The sequence below is a fragment of the Xenopus laevis genome, chromosome 5S (assembly GCF_017654675.1).
Source record: "Xenopus laevis strain J_2021 chromosome 5S, Xenopus_laevis_v10.1, whole genome shotgun sequence".
NCBI classification, from domain to species: Eukaryota; Metazoa; Chordata; class Amphibia; order Anura; family Pipidae; genus Xenopus; species Xenopus laevis.
This window is the reverse complement of record NC_054380.1, coordinates 114339856-114362485: the sequence shown is the minus strand read 5'-3', so window position 1 is coordinate 114362485 and position 22630 is coordinate 114339856. Positions and strand designations below refer to the sequence as shown.

At 40.0% G+C, this 22630-nt stretch overlaps 1 protein-coding gene across 5 annotated transcripts in view; it reads left to right on the top strand.

Moving 5' to 3' along the window:
- The window catches only part of arhgef4.S (Rho guanine nucleotide exchange factor 4 S homeolog), a 122683-nt gene extending 102170 nt beyond the window's left edge, over positions 1 to 20513 (top strand). For all 5 annotated transcript variants that reach the window (XM_041564989.1, XM_041564990.1, XM_041564991.1 and 2 more), the window contains 9 exons: positions 4326 to 4505; positions 6424 to 6615; positions 8614 to 8793; positions 10150 to 10382; positions 12020 to 12149; positions 16164 to 16295; positions 17352 to 17595; positions 18754 to 18831; positions 19712 to 20513. In XM_041564989.1, the coding sequence (XP_041420923.1) occupies positions 4326 to 4505; positions 6424 to 6615; positions 8614 to 8793; positions 10150 to 10382; positions 12020 to 12149; positions 16164 to 16295; positions 17352 to 17595; positions 18754 to 18831; positions 19712 to 19869 (1527 nt within the window). In that variant the 3' untranslated portion in view covers positions 19870 to 20513. The remainder of the gene's footprint in view (positions 1 to 4325; positions 4506 to 6423; positions 6616 to 8613; positions 8794 to 10149; positions 10383 to 12019; positions 12150 to 16163; positions 16296 to 17351; positions 17596 to 18753; positions 18832 to 19711) is intronic.
- Positions 20514 to 22630: the final 2117 nt, after the last annotated feature.

Below are 22630 nucleotides of genomic sequence, written 5' to 3'. Positions count from 1 at the left end.
GGGTTATTGTCATCATAGAACATTCCCTTGCTATCCAGAGACCAACAGCTTAAAGCCTATATATACTATTGAAGGTGCTATTTATTGTAGTCCCACTGCTATATTTTAAATGAACAACAGTCAAAATGAGAATAAAATGCCTTCTTCTCTTATATATGGTGTGATATATGGATTTGTATATCTACAAGACATATTTTGTCTTTATGATCCCTTGCTAAAAAATATCCCATTGGATGCTAATTATATATTTACATATGTTTTATAGCTTAAAAATAGGATAATCAGTTGTAACTCTTTGCAAAACCTCTGTTTTGACTGTCAATTTGTAAACAAGTGACTGGTACAGTATGTACAGCAGTAGGAGGAAATGACCATGGGATCTCACTATAATAAATACATATAAATATATTGCAGAGTGAGTTTTATAGACCTACACAGAGCCTTATACAGCATCAAGCTATCTGCATCCTTCATCAACTGCTCTGGTGCCCCAGACATCTTTGGAGACCATTTGTGTATTGAAAAACCCTGTTTTCCAGTGATTCCCTTAGATATTCCAAAGTGCTACTAAATAATTCATATCGCCCCATGGTCTTTTTTTTCAATTAAGATGGGGAATTCTTTTTGACATTGGGGATGATCTATGGGACTAAGGGAGCTGCCCTACTTTGTAATTAAAAATAAAGTGGCACTGCTGGTTATGAATCGCTAAACACTCCTCTATACATTCTATCTGTCATGTTACCAATTAGTAACAGACAGCAATTTAGTGAGGCAACCAATGCGTAAGGATCCACTGCATTGCAAAAGACAAAAAATAGCCTTTAGGTGCTTTGTGTGTTTTTTTTAAGTGCTAAAGCCCCAGTTTCTCCCTTTTTACCTTCTCCTGATGTCCCCTTGTAACATTACTCATACAGAGATTAGAAGAATATTGCTCTATTATAAGGAGACCCAAGACCATATAAATGGACAAGGTCAAAGGCCTCCTTTGTTACTTATAACATCCTTATATTTTACAGCAAGGGGTATATATTTTTATAATACACAAAAGCCATGAATATCTTGTAAATTATATCCTTATAAATGGTGAGTTCTGATGTCATCAGTTATAAACGGTGAGTTCTGATGTCATTTTTGTCACATGACTCACTAAAATTTGTGTATTATAATAAATAAAGTACCCCCAGATGTATAATATGAGGATATTAGAAGTTACCTCGGAGTTCCATGACCTGTATAAAATCACTCGGCCTTCGGCCTCGTGTTTTTATATGGTCATGAAACTCCTCGGTGACTTATAATATCCTTATATTTTACAAGAGGGGGTACTTTATTCACTATATAATATACAAGCTTCAGTGAGTCTTGTGACTCATACGATATTTCAAGGCTCTTGTGTATTATAATAATGACATGAAAAGAAACTGGCAAACAATGATGTCCAACCCTTTCTATTATTTTAATTATTACCATATCCTGCATAGCCATCTGAAAAATCTCCACCACTTCTGAAGTGTATGCCGAAAGTGTGAATAATAAAGTCAGAGCTGCTCAGTGTCGTCCAGTCTTCAGGGCAAAGCAGTTACATGTAACTGCACCAATGGTCAGCTTTCTGTATCTAAAGAATACAATTAGTGAAGGGCGAATTTCGGGCGAATTTCGGGCGTTTCGCTTTGCCGGAAAATTTCCGAAATTCGCGAAACGGCGGAAAATTCACTAAATGGCGGATTTTCGTGGCGGTTTTGCTAATTTGTTCACCAGTGAATCGCGGGAATTTGCCGCAAATTCGCGCCTGGTGAATAAATTCGCCTATCACTAAATACAATAGGTTCCAAGAATAGATTCCAATGATGGATAGTTAGTTACATTATCTATAACCTTATGTAATGAATCTGATGTTTCATATTCTAAAGATATCCATACAGCAATGGGCAGTTTGCCAAATAGATCTTTCCCCCAAAGGTGGGCAATATCAGGCTAATCCAATCGTTTGGCCAAATGATCAGATTACAGTGGCTGAAATAGGGGTTGTTTGGGCAAGGACCCGCATCAACGCACCCCATGAAACCTTCCCAATTGACATGTGGACTATTTTTGGCCAGATAATTGAGTAGGCCTGTCAGAGGGCTCCATATATGGGCAAATAAGATGACAAATCTAAACTCAAACTGGCATTTTAAATCAGCCCGTGTATGGCCAACTTTAATCTAGCCATACACTAGAAGTTTACACAGCCTTATTTTCAAACCTGGGCAATAGTTGTCTGATTTTTGGATTTAAGATGCATAATTGGTCTGGAGGGATCAAGTTGGTCCCGAAGTAAGTTTTATTACATTTTTTATATTTCTTTTGTTTATTGATTTTCTAGTTTAAACAACAACAATAGTTTGAAGAAAGTGAAGGGACACAATGACTCTAGGTGGGGTTAGGAGCAAGCTGGAGAGAGGGGCTATAAGTGTCAGTGGCCAAGGACTTGCATTGGGTGCCAGAAGCTTTTTGGCCCAAGCAATGGTTGGTTGGTTGGTCTGATCAGGACAGTCATTAGAAATCGCAGGGCCCCATACGACAACATTTTCTGGGCCCCCTGGGCTGCGCAAGCGCCACCTACAGGTCTGCCCTCCCCACCACACAGTAAAAAAACAAAAAAAATATTGGTGGCTAGGGTTCCCACATGTTAATAAAAAATAAAAAGATATTAGTGGTCAGGGCCCCCCATAAAAAAACACTTGTGGCCAGGGCCCCCCCATTAAAAAAATATTGGTGGCTAGGACCCGACATGAGAAAAAAAAATTGGTGGCCAGGGCCCCTTAAACGTCCATGCCTTCCCGAAGTCAGCAGCTCTCAGAAAGATGGGGGCCCAGCTAATCAAGTAAGTGTGGCGTGGCCGGCCCCCCTTACCCTCGGGGCCCCCTACAACTCTCCCCCCTGTCCCCCCCTGATGGCTGCCCTGGGTCTGATGTTTTTTAAGGAAAGTTATGAGATTTTCTTCTTCCTTAAAGCTTTTGAGCTCTTCAGGACAGGGAACTCCTTCAACATTTGTTATACATTTTTAAGCATTGTTGCACAGGTATGGGACCTGTTATCGAGAATGCTCAGGACTTGGGGTTTTCCAGATAACAGGTCCTTGTGTAACTTGGATCTTCATAATTTAAATCTACTAAATATATAGGCTGGTTTTTCCACCAGTAAATATTAAATATATCTTAGTTTGGATCAATTACAAGGTACTGCTTAATATAACAGAGAAAAAGGAAATCATTTTTAAAAATTTTAATTATTTGGATAAAATAGATTCTATGGGAGATGAACTTCCTGTAAGTTGGAGCTTTCTGGATAACAGGTTTTCAGATAACGTATCCCAAACCTGTATTTCTTTATAAGAATTGCAAACACTGTGTATGTTCGTATAGGCACAATATGAATAAATACAAGAGAAATATTCCCAAAATGCAGATGAGCCGCACACACAGGATGACACAGACACACAATCTCAAACTATTATATTATTAGGAGGCAGGTCCATTGCTTCCATACAATACAGCTTGTATTTACAAACACTTACAAAATCTGCTTAAAAAAATTATACTTAAAGGGATCCTGTCATCGGAAAACATGTTTTTTTCAAAACAAATCAGTTAATAGTGCTACTCCAGCAGAATTCTGCACTGAAATCCATTTCTCAAAAGAGCAAACAGATTTTTTTATATTCAATTTTGAAATCTGACATGGGGCTAGACATTTTGTCAATTTCCCAGCTGCCCCTGGTCATGTGACTTGTGCCTGCACTTCAGGAGAGAAATGCTTTCTGGCAGGCTGCTGTTTTTCCTTCTCAATGTAACTGAATGTGTCTCAGTGGGACATGGGTTTTTACTATTGAGTGTTGTACCAGGCAGCTGTTATCTTGTGTTAGGGAGCTGTTATCTAGTTACCTTCCCATTGTTCTTTTGTTTGACTGCTGGGGGGGAAAAGGGAGGGGGTGATATCACTCCAACTTGCAGTAGAGCAGTAAAGAGTGATTGAAGCTTATCAGAGCACAAGTCACATGACTTGGGGCAGCTGGGAAATTGACAATATGTCTAGCCCCATGTCAGATTTCAAAATTGAATATAAAAAAACAGTTTGCTCTTTTGAGAAATGGATTTCAGTGCAGAATTCTGCTGGAGCAGCACTATTAACTGATTCATTTTGAAAAAATGTTTTTTCCCCATGACAGTATCCCTTTAAATAATAATTGCAACGCTGTGAACAGTCTGAGATAATATTCTGCATGATTTGTGTTAATATGGATATGAGTTGATGGAACATGGACCCTTGTTAATTTACAGCTGATAAGTGATGGCAGTGTGGTATACGCTGAAGCTCTCTGGGACCATGTCACTATGGATGATGGAGAACTGGGTTTTAAGGCCGGCAGTGTCATTGAAGTAATGGATGCTACCAACAAAGAGTGGTGGCGGGGGAGGATTGTAGACAGTAAAGGATGGTTTCCAGCCAGCTTTGTTAGGGTAAGTATTGTTAATCTATAACTATCCCTTTTTACTATAAGTCTGTTCTATACTATTAATGAATTTTATAGGAACACATGTAGAGAAATTTTATACATTTTCCATAATGCAATATTTGCCTTTTTTGCACATTTTAAGCACGTGCAAATCCTTTTTTTTGTGGCAGTCACTTCGAGTTCACGAAACTATATTTAATATGCACAAAGGAAAAATAATCTCAAAAGCAAATGTTATCAAAGCCCCCCTCACCCAATAGACAAACCATTCAAACAATAAAACAGGCTTATTCAGCAATCCTTATTTTAGCTCAGAGCAGCCAAACTTCCATGAAGTGGGTTAAAAACCTAACTGAAGATATATATTTGAGAGGCAAATTATATTAAAGGAACAGTAACACCAAAAAATGAAAGCGTTTAAAAGGAATGACAATATAAAGTACTGTTGTCCTGCACTGGTAAAATAGTGTGTTTGCTCCAAAAACCCTACTAGAGTTTATAGAAACAAGCTGCTATGAGGGCAGCCATTCAAGCACAGGATTCATAATAGTTAACAGATAAGCTTTGAAGAATCCCATTGTATACTATAGAGCTTATCTGTTATCTGCTATGCATCCTGCTCATATTTTCCTTTTTCAGCTTTGAATGGCTGCCCCCTTGGATATAATGCAGCTATTTATATAAACTATTGTAGAGTTTCTGAAGCAAATACACCAGTTTTACCAGCACAGGGAAACACTACATTATATTTTCATTCTTTTAAAACTAGGGATGCACGGAATCTAGGATTCGGTTTGGGATTTGGCCTTTTTCAGCAGGATTCGGATTCTGCCAAATCCTTGTGCATGGCTGAACCGAATCCGAATCCTAATTTGCAAATGCAAATTAGGGGCGGGGAAGGAAATTGCCTGACTTTTTGGCACAAAACAAGGAAGTAAAAAATGGTTTCCCCTTCCCACCCCTCATTTGCATATGCTGAATCTTTTGCGAAGGATTCAGGGTTTCGGTTGAATCCAAAATAGTGGATTAGGTGCATCCCTATATAAAACACTTTCATTTTTTGGTGTTATTGTTCCTTTAAAGCTGTAATGTCATAAAAAGTAGTGGATCTATGGCAGACTGGGCTTGGAGGGCTGTATCTGTATCTGGGCCCGGGGTCTCCAATTCTCCTTATTGAGAAGATTTTCCAAGGGACTATAAACAATTGCCTTTTGAGACAAGTGAGTGCTTAATATCACTTAAAGTGCTAAATTCTCTGGGGGATTTACGGTATTTAAAATAGCATTTATGTTAGCAGTGTTTTTGTGCTCTAGTGCAAATCATGCTTCACCCTGTCCATGAGATCTAGTGAAATAAATAACCTTTATTAAAGTGATACTGACAAGAACATATTAAGCAATCTTGAATTCCAGGAGGAATTTTGGATTCTGGGAATGGCTAATGTACAGGGACCATAAAAAATAACTGCTATGAAAGTCATAAAAATTAAACCTCTTTGTGATTTAAAGGGGATGTACAGTCAAAAACTGAAAATTGACTTTCAATTTTCACATCTAAAAAAAAGACTTTCTTCAATTTACTTTCATTAAAAATTTGCAGCCTTGTATACTAGAAGACTCAAAAATAGAAAAGGTGGAAAACACACTCTATGTTCAAATCAAAGTTTTATTAAATCAAAAAATATTTTGCCCAACGTGTTTCGACTACAATCGGTTTTAATCAGGGGCACAAAATTTCAAAATAAAGTGGAAAAAGCTAAATTCTCAGCCTTCTATACTAGAAGACTCTGTAATATTACTGTACATGTCTCTATTCCTTGATAGAAGGTAACTTATACATGGAATTCAACTAATACTTAGAAGTAAATATATCTGAGTGCACTGTGTTTTGGAAAGATTAAACTATTCCTTTGTTTGCTTCAGCTCCGTGTTAACCAGGATGAACCAATGGAAGATTGTGTTACTAAAGCAGGGGACAAAGACCAGGATCCTAGAAATGTCCCAAGGAGAAATGGCATTGGGTCGAACAACAAAGATCAAATGAGAACTAATGTTATTAATGAGATCTTAAATACAGAAAAACATTATATTAAGCACCTGAAGGATATTTGTGAGGTAATTGTGACATCACTTAAGTCTGGGGGGGCAGCAGAAGGGGGGCTGACAATTGGCATCTGGCGAAGACAAAAGCGAAAAGGAAAAACAGGTTCCTACAAGTCCCCCAAGTGGAGACGGAAGGTAGACCATTTGTCTGAAAATCTACAGCAGGGGTCCCCAACTTTTTTTTACCCGTGAGCCACATACAAATGTAAAAAGAGTTGGGGAGCAACACAAGTATGTAAAAGTCCCTTTGGTGCCAAATAAGGGTTATGATTGGCTATTTGGTAGCCCCTATGTGTACTGGCCTCTATGAGGCTCTACTTGCTACTATACTTAGTTTTTATACAATTAAAACTTGCCTCCAAGCCTGAAATTCAAAAATAATCACCTGCTTTGAGGACACTGAGAGCAACATCCAAGGGGTTGGAGAGCAACATGTTGCTCACGAGCTACTGGTTGGGGATCACTGATATACAGTATGCCTCACAGTGTACTTAGACCCTTCATTTTTATTGGCTGGAAAAGGTCCGCAACATTTACATGTCTTTGTTTGCTTGCTTTAACATAAATATTCATCGGGGATATTTATAAATAACAACTGGTATCTTTAGCAAGGAATTTCTTAGGTTGGCAGTGGCCAACCTAAGAGACTTTTTGAAGAGGCTTTTGTGGTGATCCCTGAGAGGCCTTCCCCAACAGTCAAAATAACAGCTGTGGCATAGACCTATAAGACTAGGCAGCTTTTTGAAGCCATGGTAAAATGCTACTGGCAGTATGACTCCAGGAAAAACATTACACAAAAAATAGACATTCCCCACTGAAATTAATGACACATTTCAACTACAGGTGGAAAATTGATTTCAGTGAGTTTTCCCCCTGATTAATATTGAATAGACAATTTATCTGTTCATTTAATATGCATATTTCACTAGTCTATGCCTGTTTCTAAGCACATGTTCGGACATTAGTAAAGACAGCTAATCTAAAATAAGGCACCGTTGTGAACGTTTCTTTAGTAAAGACGCAGTATATGCAGAAAAAAGGGCTCACATACAATCACAGCCATAATTGCAAATGTGGAAAAACAGATCCAAATGTTGCACGCATTTCCAACATTCATTAAAGGTACTGTACTAGCTGAAGCAAAGGTACAGTACTGGGTGCCAAGCGCCAATACTCCAGCCCAGTCTGCTCTGTTGAATCACTCACAAGTGATTCTAGGGAACCCTATGGCTACATCCAGGGTTGGACTGGTGCATCCAGGGCCCACTTGGAGTGCAAATGTCAGGGCCCTCCAAGAGGACTGAAGGGCCCTCCTCCCGGCACCCAACTTTTCACTGCTCCCAGCCCCTAGGCGGAAAGGTGGCCCCTAGGCGTACTGCCCTTCCCTGTGGTTGCCAAAGATATTTGGTGGTGAACACCCATATGACATTGATATCTAGTGTGAAGCAATACTTTATAATAATTACATGACCCAATGCGGTTAGACCCCTCAAAGAGGAGAACTTCGCCAGGAGCACTGAAAAATATGTGGGCCATTCCCTGTGATTGGGTCAGGGCCAGGGGAAAGGAGAGGGGACAATCCGGGTAGGGGAATGGGTCTGGGACAGTGGGGCCTGTGAATATCTGAGGCCACCAGGTTTTTTTGCGGCCAGTCCGACATTGGCTACTGCCACATTCAGAGTCCCCATAGTAGGAAAAAATGCCCAAAGAATCACACACTAATAGCATTTAGGTTTTAGGGTGGAAAAAATCAATACCTGAAATTGCATGCTTTTTAAGGTGCAACTGCAGTGGGTGCAAAGCTATGCATGGTCACAATTACACTTGAGCTATTTGGGAAATACTGCATTGTGGGCAAAATGCATGGTGAATTGTGTGCCAAATTGTCGTTTTTACACTTGCAGTCACAAATGACCCTACTATATATCGAGAAGTATATATTTTATATGCTATGAAATGGTTTCAGTTAAAGGCCCAATGATCTCTTAAGCTGTGATGGCTTCCATGCAGGGCTACATCAAGCAGTGCCGTAAAAGAGACGACATGTTTACAGAAGAGCAACTGTGGACAATCTTCGGGAACATCGAAGAGATCTACAAATTCCAGAAAAAATTCTTGAAAACACTTGAAAAAAGAATTAACAAAGAAGCTCCTCATCTGAGTGAGGTCGGCTCTTGCTTTTTGGAATATGTGAGTGAATTCCTTGCCTTTGTGTATTGAGAGCGATGATTGTAATTACATGAGTAGTTTGTATTATATATAGTTATACTCAGCCATAAAATGTTGATGCCTTTATCTGAGCTTATAACATTGCTAAAGGGACATTGCTGGTATTGCTTCACGTGGTTAATGCTAGTTAATTGAATGTTTAATGGGGCTTGTATTGTAAATGCCTCTGCTTATTCTTGCATTTATATCACATGTTTTAGTTGTTCCCATTCACTGCCAAGTGGCATGGCTGCCCTGGTAACCACATTTTCTAGAAAAACATGCTCTTCTTATTGACTAGACTATGTGAGAACGTAGATTCTGCTTTGTTGCTATTCTGTTACCCCCTCCCCCCTTTTCTTGCCCACATCAGAAACAATGAAAAATTAATTAGCATGTGCACACCACAATCAAACAAGTATGAGGTGCTAATCCAAAGGGGACTCCTCTTTAGAGTCGCCAAGGCTTGTAGTAATTCCAATAAAAATGAAGATTGCACACACAAACTTTTCCACTGATGAAGACCACGTGCAGTCGAAATGCGAAGGGCTAATGTCTTTATTCTGTAGACTTTTGGGGGATTATTTATCAAAGTCCAGATTCAGGCATCGGAGTTCCACACAGCCATCTTCCAGGTCTTCGTGTCTTCTTCCGGCACTTCGGCAATTTTAGTGATTTTTGCCTCAAGTGCAGTTGTCACAAATCTGGCAAATTGCTCCGACTGCGCATGTGCCTCTTCGCCAGTCTCCAACTCAGCTTACCTAAGACCGGAAGATGGCTGTGTGGAACTCCAATGCCTGAATCTGTGCCGAGGGGTAAGTATAAAGTATGGGGCATTTCCCCTGGGGGCAGCTATACTGGGGGGGAGGAGGGGGTCTATGTGGGGTGGAGGGTAGGGGTTTTTTTTTTTTTGAAAAAGGTTGAATTCTCCTTTGATTCCCAGGCTTCCCCAGCAGAGGTTACAGATTTAACTCTACTGAGTGTGTATGAGTTTCAGTCAGTGGCAGGGATTTGTGGGAAAGGTAAGAAAAATGGGGGAAGAGCATTAAATTATTTTTTTCCGCAGAACCAGTGCATTTTTTATTTAATATATGGCAGTTTTGGGTTTTGAATCATGCTGTGGGTATTCCAATGCACTGCCTAAGCCAGTGCTTCCATCCTCTATGACCTCCCGCTGGTCAGTGGTATATACAATTTCTTATAGAAGTGAGGAGAGCATACCAATTGCAGGTTGCTGCTGCAAAGTGCTTACACTTGGGAAAGGGTATGTAGTCTATAATAAAGCACTTTGCAGCAGCAATCCAAGCTAACCAAGAGGTTTCTACGTTTATTTTTCAGCAAACAGATTTTCAAATCTACTCAGAATATTGCAACAATCATCCCAACGCCTGCACAGAACTTTCCAAACTTTCCAAGGCCAAGAAGTATGTCCATTTCTTTGAGACCTGCCGGTTATTGCAGAAGATGATTGATATCTCTATAGATGGGTTTCTGTTAACCCCAGTGCAGAAGATCTGTAAATATCCACTTCAGCTGGCGGAACTTCTAAAGTACACCAATCCCCAACACAGGTACAAAAGAGACCATACATGCATCATACACAATGATGTGTTTAGCACAACGTGCCCATTACATACATGTGATACTAACTTCAATAATAGAAACAGAGAGAGCACAGGGGAAATAACTGGATGAATGCATAAATGCAGAATATTTATAACATATGAAGATCTCTTTTATTGAAACATTTTGTTTTAGTACTTTATAGTTTACATTGTTGAATGGGTGGTTCACCTTTAAGTTTTAGTATGTAATAGAATGGCTGATTCTAAGCGCCTTTTCAATTGGTCTTCATTATTTTTTTTTTATAGTTTTTTAAATTATTTGCCGCCTTCTTCTGACGCTTTCCAGCTTTCAAATGGGGGTCATTGAACCCATCTGGAAAACAAATACTCTGTAAAGCCACAAATGCATTTTTATTTCTACTTTTTATTACTCTTCATTCTATTCAGGCCCTCTCCTATTCATATTTGAGACTCTTATTCAAATCAATGCATTGTTGCTATGGTAAGTTGAACCCTAGCAACCATATTGCTCAAACTGAAAACTAGAGAGCTGCTGAATACAAAGCTAAGTAACTCATAAACTACAAATAATAAAAAATAAATCCAATGGCAAATTGTCTCAGAATATCACTTTCTATATCATACTAAAATTAACTTAAAGGTGAACAACCCCTTTAACTGTGGTGCCTTAGACAAGGACATACCTGAACGTACCTGGGCCCCCAGTCTCCATCATGCAGTGACATGGGAGCACCCAGCAACAACTACAAAACTACACATGCAGGTATGGGACCTGTTAATCAGAATGCCTGGGGTAATCTAGAAAAGGGATAATTCTGTATGTAATTTCATACCTGATCTACTAGAATATTATGAAAACATTAAATAAACCCAATGGCTGGTTTTGCTTCCAGTAAGGATTAATTATATCTTAGTTGGGATCAAGTACAAGGTACCGTTTTATTATTACAGAGAAAAAGGAAATCATTTTTTAAAATTTGGATTATTTGGATAAAATGGAGTGGGAGAAAGCCTTTTGGAGTAATTTGGAGCTTTTTGGATAATGGGTTTCCAGATAACATTTCCCATACCTGAATCAGCACAGATTCAAGCACCAAGGAAGAAACCCAATGTGATTGGTTTACCAGACCCACGCTTCCCTTGGCCCGCCCTGCAGTCATGGGAATCTGTTGTTCTACTCTTATGCCAATGGGCTGGCAGTAGAGTACACAAGGGCACCTGATACTGTGCCACCCCTTCAAAGCTCTGAACCTATCCCTATTCTTCAGCAGTGACATAATCAAGCTTTGTAACTCCTAACATGTCTCCATCCGTAACAGCAGTCGTATAAGGAGTTATTGAAGTATTTATGAAATTACAAGCTGCACAAATAACTAGCTGACATTCTTTCCCACCCATATGCTCAAGCTATAAGGAAAAAATTCTCCTGAGTCTACTTTTGTACTCATCCTGGTTAATGTATAGTCATGATCCCCCATAAGCTGAAGTAAGGGATGTCAAATGGCGCCAACTTATTGAATAACTCAGGTTATGCATTTCACGAATACTGTTATACTGGTGTTTTTTCAAAAAAACACAATAATATGAAAACACGTGCATTTTTTTCTTGTTTTTTAATCCAGAGACTACACAAATGTTGAGGCAGCCTTGGACGCAATGAAAAATGTTGCCAAGCTTATCAATGAAAGAAAGCGGAGACTTGAGAACATTGATAAAATAGCCCAGTGGCAAAGTTCTATAGAGGATTGGGAGGTAAATAAGGCTTTTCTTGCTGTTTCCCTGCAATTCGTCTTTCCAGGATAGTACTCGTTGCCCGTCCTGTGGCTGTTCAAAACCGAAGATTTGTAGAGCAGGCACTCAAATGAAGGCAATCCTCCACCAGGCAATAAATATAAGTAAAATGATTTATTATGTCACATATATATAGCCTTGCGCATTTAGTGTTACAAAGCCTATGACTAAGGGGCAAATTTACTAAAGGGCGAAATTCGCCAGCGTGACGTCATTTCGTTACTTCGCCGATTTACTAACTGGCAATGACGTAAATTCGCTACCCAAGTGGACCTACTCTACCGCTACTTCGCACCCTTATGCCAGGCGAAGATGCGATATGGCGAAGGGATGTAACTACGCTAATTCACTAACATTTTAACGTTACCTCTTGCGCCAGACTTGCCTTCGCCACCTCAGACCAGGCGAAGTGCAATAGAGTAGATAGTCCCAAAAAACGCTGACGTCTTTTACTTTTTTAAGGGTGATAGGCTGAAAAAGATCTTAAATTCTACATTTCCTAACTTGGCACCTTTGTACTTTAACTTGGCGCCATATGCAAATTAGGCATTGCTAGCGTAACTTCGATTTGCTTGACAAATCAACGCTAGCGCAACTTCGCTACCTTTCGCGTCCCTGAGTGCAACTTCGTATTTTATTGAATTAGCGGCTCCCTGGCGAATATTCGCCTGGCAAAGTGCAGCTAAGTGCAGCGAAGTGCGGCAAAGCCAACGCTGGGGCAACTTCGAGGGTAAGTAAATTTGACCCTAAGTGTTTGTAACACGAAACGCATAAGGCTATGTATATTTGACATAATAAATAATTTTACTTATATTTATTGCCTGGTGGAAGATTGCCTTCATTTGAGTGCCTGCTCTACAAATCCTTGGTTTTGAACCACTCCCCTTGCTGAAGGCTCAAGGCAGTGCACCTGGGCCTCTTCCATTACCTGGTGAGTTACTATTTGATGTTGGACTGCCATATTTTGAATATTTGATGATCTTCCTGTGACTGTACTTTGTCTTGCCTGATATCAGTAACTCAGGGGCATAGCTACTGGGGATGCAGGGGGTGTCATCGCAGCCGGGCTCGCACCCCCTTGGGGCTGATGCGAAGCGCGCTGAAAACTGCGTCCGGAGATGGGTGCTCTGCCTGAACCCAGCCCCCCGCGATCATAGTTACGTAACTGCAGCCATTTGAAGATTGCAGCTGTGCATGTGAAAGAGAATGGTCAAAGGAAAATATTATTTTTTTTTTTGTGATGTTTTCTATTTGCATATGTCTATAAACATAGTCATTTCAACATAAACTCTGTAATGAAAGTGTCATATTATGAAGGACATTTACTGTGCAAATGATTGTTTTTCAAACTGGATAGCTATTCCGTTATTCTCTCTGTTAAAGACCATTCAGGACAATGTGTCTCCCTCTTTATATTCTTGAATTCCCCTCTGGAAGTCATTTCCGCAATATCAAAGGCTGAAAAGCAAAGTGATGAAAGAAAACACAGGGAGAAGCCAAAAGGAAGAATAAGTAGTATCATTGAAGGAAATATTTGACAGAAGTAGTTCAAAGATGCGGAAATGTCTGTAATCCTTCTTTGGGAATAAATCAGTCAGTCACAGATTTATCAGTCTCTCTCTCTCTCTCTCTCTCTCTCTCTCTCTCTCTCTCTCTCTCTCTCTCTCTCTCTCTCTCTCTCTCTTCAGCCTTCTTCTGAGCATGTCTTTATTGGGGGAATATTGAGCGTCCCTTGCAGAATACACTGTTCCATACTCCTATGTGTGTGTGCATCTTCTGGCCAAAATCTGCTCACTGTACACAGTAGAGGAGGATTCTTATTTGGGTCTTATTTGCATCTTCTCTACTGTTTTTTTCCTAATTTTAGTCTAATTGTTAGCTCAAGGGATAGTGGTCTCTGGACTTTTTTGGAAAAGGTAATCTACCAAAGGTTTTTTCCTTCCAGTTTCCATGCTTCACTGTCACGGGAATGGGAAAAGGAAAAGCTTTTAGAGATTCTATACAATACCGTATTAGACCATTCCCATACAAGAAATCTGGGAAGACATGAGCCTGCCAGACTGAAAGTCTATAATTAGTTGTTGGGGATCTGTTAGCGTTTAAGGCTATTGGAATTGCCAACTTGTACTGCTTACTTGTACTGTCTTTCATCTCCAAAGTCCTATTTGTCCATTTTACCACACATGTGAAGCGCTTGGATTACAAGAAGTATTGTTTGGCCCCTGGGGCCTGAAAAAATAGCTCCATCCCTTTATGTTACAAATGTGAACCCCTGATATTTGTGGTAAACCATTTCTGAGCATAAATTATTTTAGTAATGCCTTGACTGTGGATGCTGCATTGTTACTGAGCACTGGTGATGCATTAGGACAATTTGAAAAGATATCAGCACAAGCTAACAACTGAAACCTCATTATTTATATATTCAAAAGGAATTTCAGAAAGTGCAGAGGGAAGAAAAGTGGTATGACATAAGTGATATGAGGCTGTAAAACAGGGAGAAAGTCCTGATAAAGTAGATATATATTTAACAGGTCAAAATGACTTAAAAGGTGAGCTTGGATTGGCGCATACCATGTGTCATGGTAAATTAAATGGCAGACTTTTCAAAACAGATCTGCTGAGAACTCAGATTTGTTGCCCGCTATAAGGGTCAGGGCACACGCTCAGATTCGGGGAGATTAGTTGCCCGGCGCCTCAGAGTGACCTCACGAGAAAACTTCAGACGACTTCGGAAAACGAAGCACTCCGAGTGCCATCCCACTATTGGTTAACATTCTAGCCAGCGGGAGGCAGTTCGGTGAGATTAGTCACCCAGAAGAAGAGGAGATTTGTCGCCGGGCGACTGATCTCCACGAATCTGAGGTGTGCCCTGAGGGTAAAAATGCACGAATGTGGCAGAGAAACCTTCCATAAATGTTTTTGTCACATGCAATAATTGAAACCACCAGTTAGTCTTAGTTAGGCTTAGTCGTCCAAAGTTGTCTCACTGGGAACTTCAGAAGAACAAAGCAACACATAGGTTTTACCACTGGCAATATGAATTGCCAGTGGAGATTTGTCACCTGCAGTCATGCATTTTTATCCCATGCACAAATTTCCCCCTTGGTCATTAACCTTAAAGGGATACTGTCATGGGAAAAAAATTTTTTTCAAAATGAATCAGTTAATAGTGCTGCTCCAGCAGAATTCTGCACTGAAATCCATTTCTCAAAAGAGAAAACAGATTTTTTTATATTCAATTTTGAAATCTGACATGGGGCTAGACATATTGTCAATTTCCCAGCTGCCCCAAGTCATGTGACTTGTGCTCTGATAAACTTCAATCACTCTTTACTGCTGTACTGCAAGTTAGAGTGATATCACCCCCCTCCCTTTCCCCCCCCAGCAGCCAAACAAAAGAACAATTGCAAGGTAACCAGATAGCAGCTCCCTAACACAAGATAACAGCTGCCTGGTAGATCTAAGAACAGCACTCAATAGTAAAAACCCATGTCCCACTGAGACACATTCAGTTACATTGACAAGGAAAAACAGCAGCGTGCCAGAAAGCATTTCTCTCCTAAAGTGCAGGCACAAGTCACATGACTGGGGGCAGCTGGGAAATTGACAAAATGTCTAGCCCCATGTCAGATTTCAAAATTGAATATAAAAAAATCTGTTTGCTCTTTTGAGAAATGGATTTCAGTGCAGAATTCTGCTGGAGTAGCACAAGTAAGTGATGCGTTTTGAAAAAAAAAAAATTCCCATGACAGTATCCCTTTAAGGGTTACTCACATCAGAACATAAAGTGAAAACAAGAAAGGTTGTGTAAAGTAACGCCCTTTATTCTCTGTTCTCCACTACCCCCCCCCCATCCCCCCAGAGGCAGTGCTAATTGCAAATTGTTGCTTAGCAAATAAAACATGTTTTAAAATGATTTGTAATTTGGGCTTGTAGTCCATAAAGTTCACCCGTGGTTTGCATTTGCTACAGGGAGAAGATATCCTTGCCAGAAGCTCTGAGCTTATACATTCTGGGGAATTAACCAAGATTTCTCACCAACAGCCAAAGGGACAGCAGCGGATATTTTTTCTATTTGATCATCAAATTGTTTACTGCAAGAAGGTAATAGAATTTGACTTTTTAACTCTAGTGAAAAGGCCTCATATGCACAATAGAATGGCATGATTTATACTCATTAGATATGCAATGGCAAGACTCATAGCCATTAGATATGTCCCATGTGGTAGCTGGGGGGCACTGGGGCCCATTGTAAAATAAGGGTCGCTGGTGCAGAGAGCAGTGTCCCTGGAAACTCTAATACTTTGGAAAGGGATTTCTAAGGAACAATATAAAGACTGAGTGAAAGACTTCAACAGAATGTATGGTTGGGGAAACTGTACAAATGGACAAGACCACTGCACATCACAGATCGTGTTACTCCAGCAACTGCATTCCTTATACAGTATTATGTTAACCAGAAGTGTAAACCTTTTGTTAATCTTTGTATCTTTATATGATCATATAAATCATTCAGGATTGTTGATTTGATGGCATACAAATGTGCACTTATAACACACAATTGCACAAACACACAATCCCTGCTCAAGATAGATGGAACAGATGAAAATTTGCTCCTTGCACTTGTATATAACCATATTTGACATGAAACAGTGCCAAAGATCTTAGCGCAACATCCCAATAACAGCTGACTATCCTATTTGATACAGAATATGTTGCCTAACAGCTCAGTATCATACTGGTAGAGATGAAGAACCCAAGAGTGCCATCTAGCGCACTCATTATCACACTGCATAGGGTCATTCAATTCTGTTTTCTTTTCTGTGTCCCTATTTCATAAGTTGGAGGCCATAAAAACATCTCAGTGGTGCACAGCTGGCTCTTGGCCTTCTGTTTGGGGTAAATGATGAAATGATACCTCTCATTCCTAAAGAGATCTGGTCATTTTTTGGGATCACAGCTCCAAGCAAAAACACTCCTCCCCACTCAAACCTACATTTGGATTTGTTGGCAGAAGTGTGATGGTACTTACAGTTGGCAATTTTGCACAGAGTTGCTATCAATCATCAAATACCATTTAAAAATTAAAATCCTTTGCGATGTAAGAGATTACTCTTTCTTGTATTTCTCAAGACAACATTCTATTTCTGAAAACTCTAGGACCTGTTACGCCGTGACATTCTGTATTATAAAGGGAAGATTAACATGGACGATATGGAAGTTGTAAATGTAGATGACGGTAAAGACAAAGACTTTAATATCACTGTAAAAAATGCATTCAAGCTTCAAAGCAAAGTCTCGGAAGAGATTCACCTTTTCCTGACAAAGAAACCGGAGCACAAGCAGCGTTGGCTACAGGCCTTTGAGGAAGAAAGGAAACAGGTGCATCTGGATAAAGAGACAGGTAACTGCATTGTTGGCCTTAACTCTTAGCAAAAAGAAAAACATAAAGCGTTTGTGCATGCTTGCACTCAAACAGGATTGGTGAGCTCAGCATACAGTGCTCCTACTGGCTCAAGCCCCTGAGTGCCATATGAAGGCTGTATGCACAGTGCCGTCTTCATGGACATATTTATTGTCCATATTGTATTATAAGTAACACAAATCTTGAAACTAATGTATCTGCCAGTACAATGGTTTCAGGCACTTTAACATGAAACTTCCTTTCTTCAAATCTCAAGGAATGCCCTTGTATCTGCTGGGAGGACCTGCTTATGATAAATGGCCCCCTTACATATTTATACATAGTTATTGTATCCCGTTAAGTGCCTGTTCTCCAGAGTAAACATTGCTAGTCTGGCCAGTCTTTCCCCATAACTGGGATGTTCCATAACCTTTACCCGCTTAGTTGTTCTTCTTTGGACTTTACATTCATCAATATTGAATCATACCAGTAAATTTCACTTTATGAAGATTCCCCGGAAAAGATGGCTTGTCCTGGATAGAATTAATTGGCCTATATTGTTAAACACTGATACATTGCTTAGAATGCCCTCCATAAAGTCATTAATGAACAGAATAAGTATGGGTATGAGACCTATTATCCAGAATGCTCAGGCCTGGGGTTTTCCGGATAACGGATCATTCCATAATTTGGATCTTCATACTTTTAGTCTAATAGAAAATCATGTAAACATTAAATAACCCAAATAGATTGTTTTTGCTTCCAATAAGAATTAATTATATCTTTGTTGGGCTCAAGTACAAGCTACTGTTTTATTATTACAGATAAAAAGGAAATCATTTTTTAAAATTTGGATTATTTGATTATAATGGATTCTATTGGAAAAGGTCTTTCCGTAATTCGGAGCTTTCTGGATAATGGGTTTCTGGATAATGGATCTCATACCTGTACAAGTGGACCCAATACAAAACCCTGTCAGACTGCACTAAGAACCCTACACCAATTAGAAAATGTATATGACCTTTTAGCCAGTTCTCTTTCCAGGTACAGCCAGTATTACCAAAACCACCAGACCTTAGTTCAGATTTTGATCAGTGTTTCAGAAGCAAAATTAAATGTATGTTTGTTAGAAATAATAAATTAATTTTGTGTTATTAGGTTTCAGCATCAGTGAAATACAGAAGAAGCAGGCTATGATTAATGCCAGTAAGCCTCACCCGTCAGGAAAGCCTAAAGGTTGGTACCATTTTGGGATGGGACATCCAGGATTCGGCCTTTTTCAGCAGGATTCAAGTTCAGTGTCGGACTGGCCCTGACCCTCGTGGGCCCCCCGCCGGCCAGACCCCCTCTCCCGATATCGAAATTTTGGTGAAAAAAAAAAGTTTTTGGCGCAGCGCATGCGCGCTGAGCGACGCAGCTCGCGAATGTGCATGGCGCATCACAGTAGGGGGCCAGGGGGGCCCTGGACCAGAAGTCCCAGTGGGCCCCCAGCCCCCCAGTCCGACCCTGTTCAAGTTCAGACGAATCCTTCTGCCCGGTCGAACCAAATCCGAATTTGCATATGCAAATTAGGGGTGGGGAGGGAAATCATGCCTTTTTGTCACAGAACAAGGAAGTAAAAAATGTTTTCCCCTTCCCATCCTTAATTTGCATATACAAATTTGGATTTGGTTTGGTATTCGGCCGAATCTTTTGCAAAGGATTCGGGGGTTCAGCCGAATCCAAAATAGTCGATTTGGTACATCCCTAACAAAAAGTCCCATGATTTTAAGGATTAAGATTGGCCGGGGATAATGCAGCGGTGCCCAACTTCAGTCTTTCTTATATAAAACCTTTTTTATGAATCAGCAAACATTTCATACTTCTTAATCTGTTAATAAAGAAATGCTTGAATTCCATCACGTAGCAGATTTCTCATTTGGTCATCAGCTGGCATTACAATCCTCCCTCGCACATTCCTACTGAATTCCTTTAGCACTGTATGTGTATATTCCCAGGAGAGCACTGAGGGGTTTACTGTGTAATATAATGTGTACTGGTTCCCAAGATGTAAGGGACAGGGAGATTGCTAGGGACTGGCTTGATGTTGGCTCAACCTGTATCTCTTCTCTTCCAGCTGTCAATAGGTCATACTATGATTTCTGGATGAAGCAGAAGCACCCCACTCTGCCTGCCGACCTCCCACAGCAACAAGTCTTCATGCTGGCTGAACCCAAGCGTAAACCCTCCAATTTCTGGCAGAACATCAGCCGACTGACCCCATTCAGAAAATAAAGGACGACTTTGTGTTCTACTCCTGTACAAAGAAAGCACTTTACCCACAGTCGACCAAGTGCCTGGGAGTCCTGTCTTTCTTTTATTGGGCATGGCGCTGGCTGGTGTATTTATTTTTTACAGAACAGTTAGACGTTCTTAACGTATTTGTTGCTGCCTTTTCCAAACGATCAGATGAATCACCTGGGAAGTATTGTTTGTTTTTTCTTTTTTTTTTCTCTCTTTCCTCGTCTTAGGACGTCAAAATATTGGCTCTGTAGATGCTTCTGGCGTGCTCATGCCAAGCTTCTGCATCCGGCCAATAACCTGCCTTGGAATACGGCTGAGTGGCAGCTGAAGAGAGTGACCAGAGACGTGGCTGAGGGCGCCAGCTCCATGTGTAGACGACATGGAATATCCATGTTTACTGGGAAAATGTTTAATAAGCTCTTTGCATTGTAAATACTGACCCTATATTTGTAGTGGTTCCATGGTGCATTGATTAGATTCAACTTGATAATGAATTTAGCTCTCACTTTAATAGATACCGACAAAGATGTGCTCCATCTAAACCACTAAACTATTAGTCCCTTAAAGGGAAACTGTCAAGGGAAAAACAGTTTCTTTCAAAACGCATCAGTTAATAGTGCTGCTTCAGCAGAATTCTGCACTGAAATCAGTTTCTCAAAAAAGCAAACAGATTTTTTTATATTTCATTTTGAAATCTGACATGGGGCTAGACATATTGTCAGTTTCCAGGTGCCCCAGTCATGTGACTTGTGCTCTGATAAACTTCAGTCCCACTTTACTGCTGTACTGCAAGTTGGAGTGATATCACCCCCCCTCGCTTTCCCTCCCAGCAGCCTAACAACAGAAGGTAACCAGATAGCAGCTCCCTAAGGGCATGGACACACATGCGGATCTTCATCGCGGTTAGCACCGTAGTCTTTAAAAATGCTGACTATTGCGTAAATACACTAGTGCAATGTGCCATTGCATAAGCTCAAAACCTTAAGCGGGTCTATGCAGCAGAAAACTCGGCGAAGATCCGCGTGTGTCCATGCCCTAACACAAGATAACAGCTGCCTGTTAGATCTAAGATAACAGCTGCCTGGTAGATCTAAGAACAGCAGCCTGGTAGATCTAAGAATAGCACTCAATAGTAAAATCCAGGTCCCACTGTAACACATTCAGTTACACTGAGTAGGAGAAACAACATCCTGCCAGAAAGCAGTTCCATCCTAATTCTTAAGCCTTATTTCCTATTATCCAGCGCAGGACCAAGGTTGTGTAAATGACTTCTAAATAAGATGGCAATGTGCGGAAGCCTTTAACTACAGTCATTATCATCCCCACTTTAAGCGTCAGCTCTTTGGAACAAGGATTAAAGACGTTATCCTACTTTTTACAGCCAGTATGGTGAGAAGGTGCCAAGAAAATGTCCTGGTTGTATCCATGATACACAAATTAATGCGTGTGCCTAAGACATCTGTGCTGTGAAAAGTGCACAGGCCTGGCAGGAGGTTTGTCTGGCCGTGTTTGATCTGCCGGCAGTTGGGGTTAATAATCCCTAATCCTTAACGAAGGCTTAGAATCCTATTTGCTGCTTTATTATGTGTTTTTATTTTTAACCTGAAGGAATTGCCCTTGTTCGGTTAGATATCCATACAATGCCTTTCAGAAGAGTAACGTTTCTTTTTCGCATTGGTACCATGTGACACATAACAATTGCCTTATGGTACCACAAGCCCAAAGCCATATTTTTTTTTTTGCAAGTTTTTGGATACTATTATGGCATTACTTTGTGACCCTTTAAGTGCCCCCAAAGGGTTAATGTATATCATGGACGTAACAGACCAGAGTCTACTTATTTATTGTTCTGTTTTCTTATTGTACACTACATAAAGTTAACTCTTGCACTGTTTAATAAAAAACCCAAAACAGGGTTTTCATCTTATAGAATAAACATATTGGAAAAATGATAACTGACTGCTTTATGCTTCTATTTAATAAGCATCTATGAGCACAAGCTTCAGAAACACACTATACAAGCAGCCATGTGATACATCTTTGTGCACTCAACTTGAAGGATCCACGTGAAAATTTATTGGCCCTATGGCTCACTATCCAATTTTTTATGCTTTATTAGGTACATTGAAATCAGTTGTTAGATTAGGGTTGCCATCTGTCCGGTTTTAACCCGGACAACCCAGGTCAAAACATTACTTATTTGGAAAACCAGGCAGGATTACCCATGATTGACCAAGTGATCGGCCGTTCACCAAATCATAGACTCGCCCCTCTACATCATGGCCCCTCCCCCAGCCCAGTCTCCATCGGGGGAGAAAAGGTGGCAACCCCATGTTGGATACAGAGCCACTAAGCCTTAATGGGGTGGTTCACCTTAAAGTTAACTTTAAGTATGTTATAGAATTCTAAGCAACCTTGTATATTTTTTAAAGTTATTAGCCTCTTTCCAGCTTTCAAATGTTCGGTTAGGCTACACATTTATAGTTATTGCTGCTTTTTATTACTCATCTTTCATTCATATTCCAGTCTCTTATTCAAATTAGTGCATGGTTACGAGGGTAGTTTGGATCAACCAGATTGCTCAAATTGCTGCTGAATAAAAAAGTTAAACCACTTAAAAAAAATACTAAAAAATTAAAGTAACTGCAGATTTTCTTAGAATTTCAATTTCTATATCATACTTAAAGTCAACTCAAAGGTGATGATACATGCCATTTTTCTATATCTAATTTAAAGAATTAGCAGTTATTCA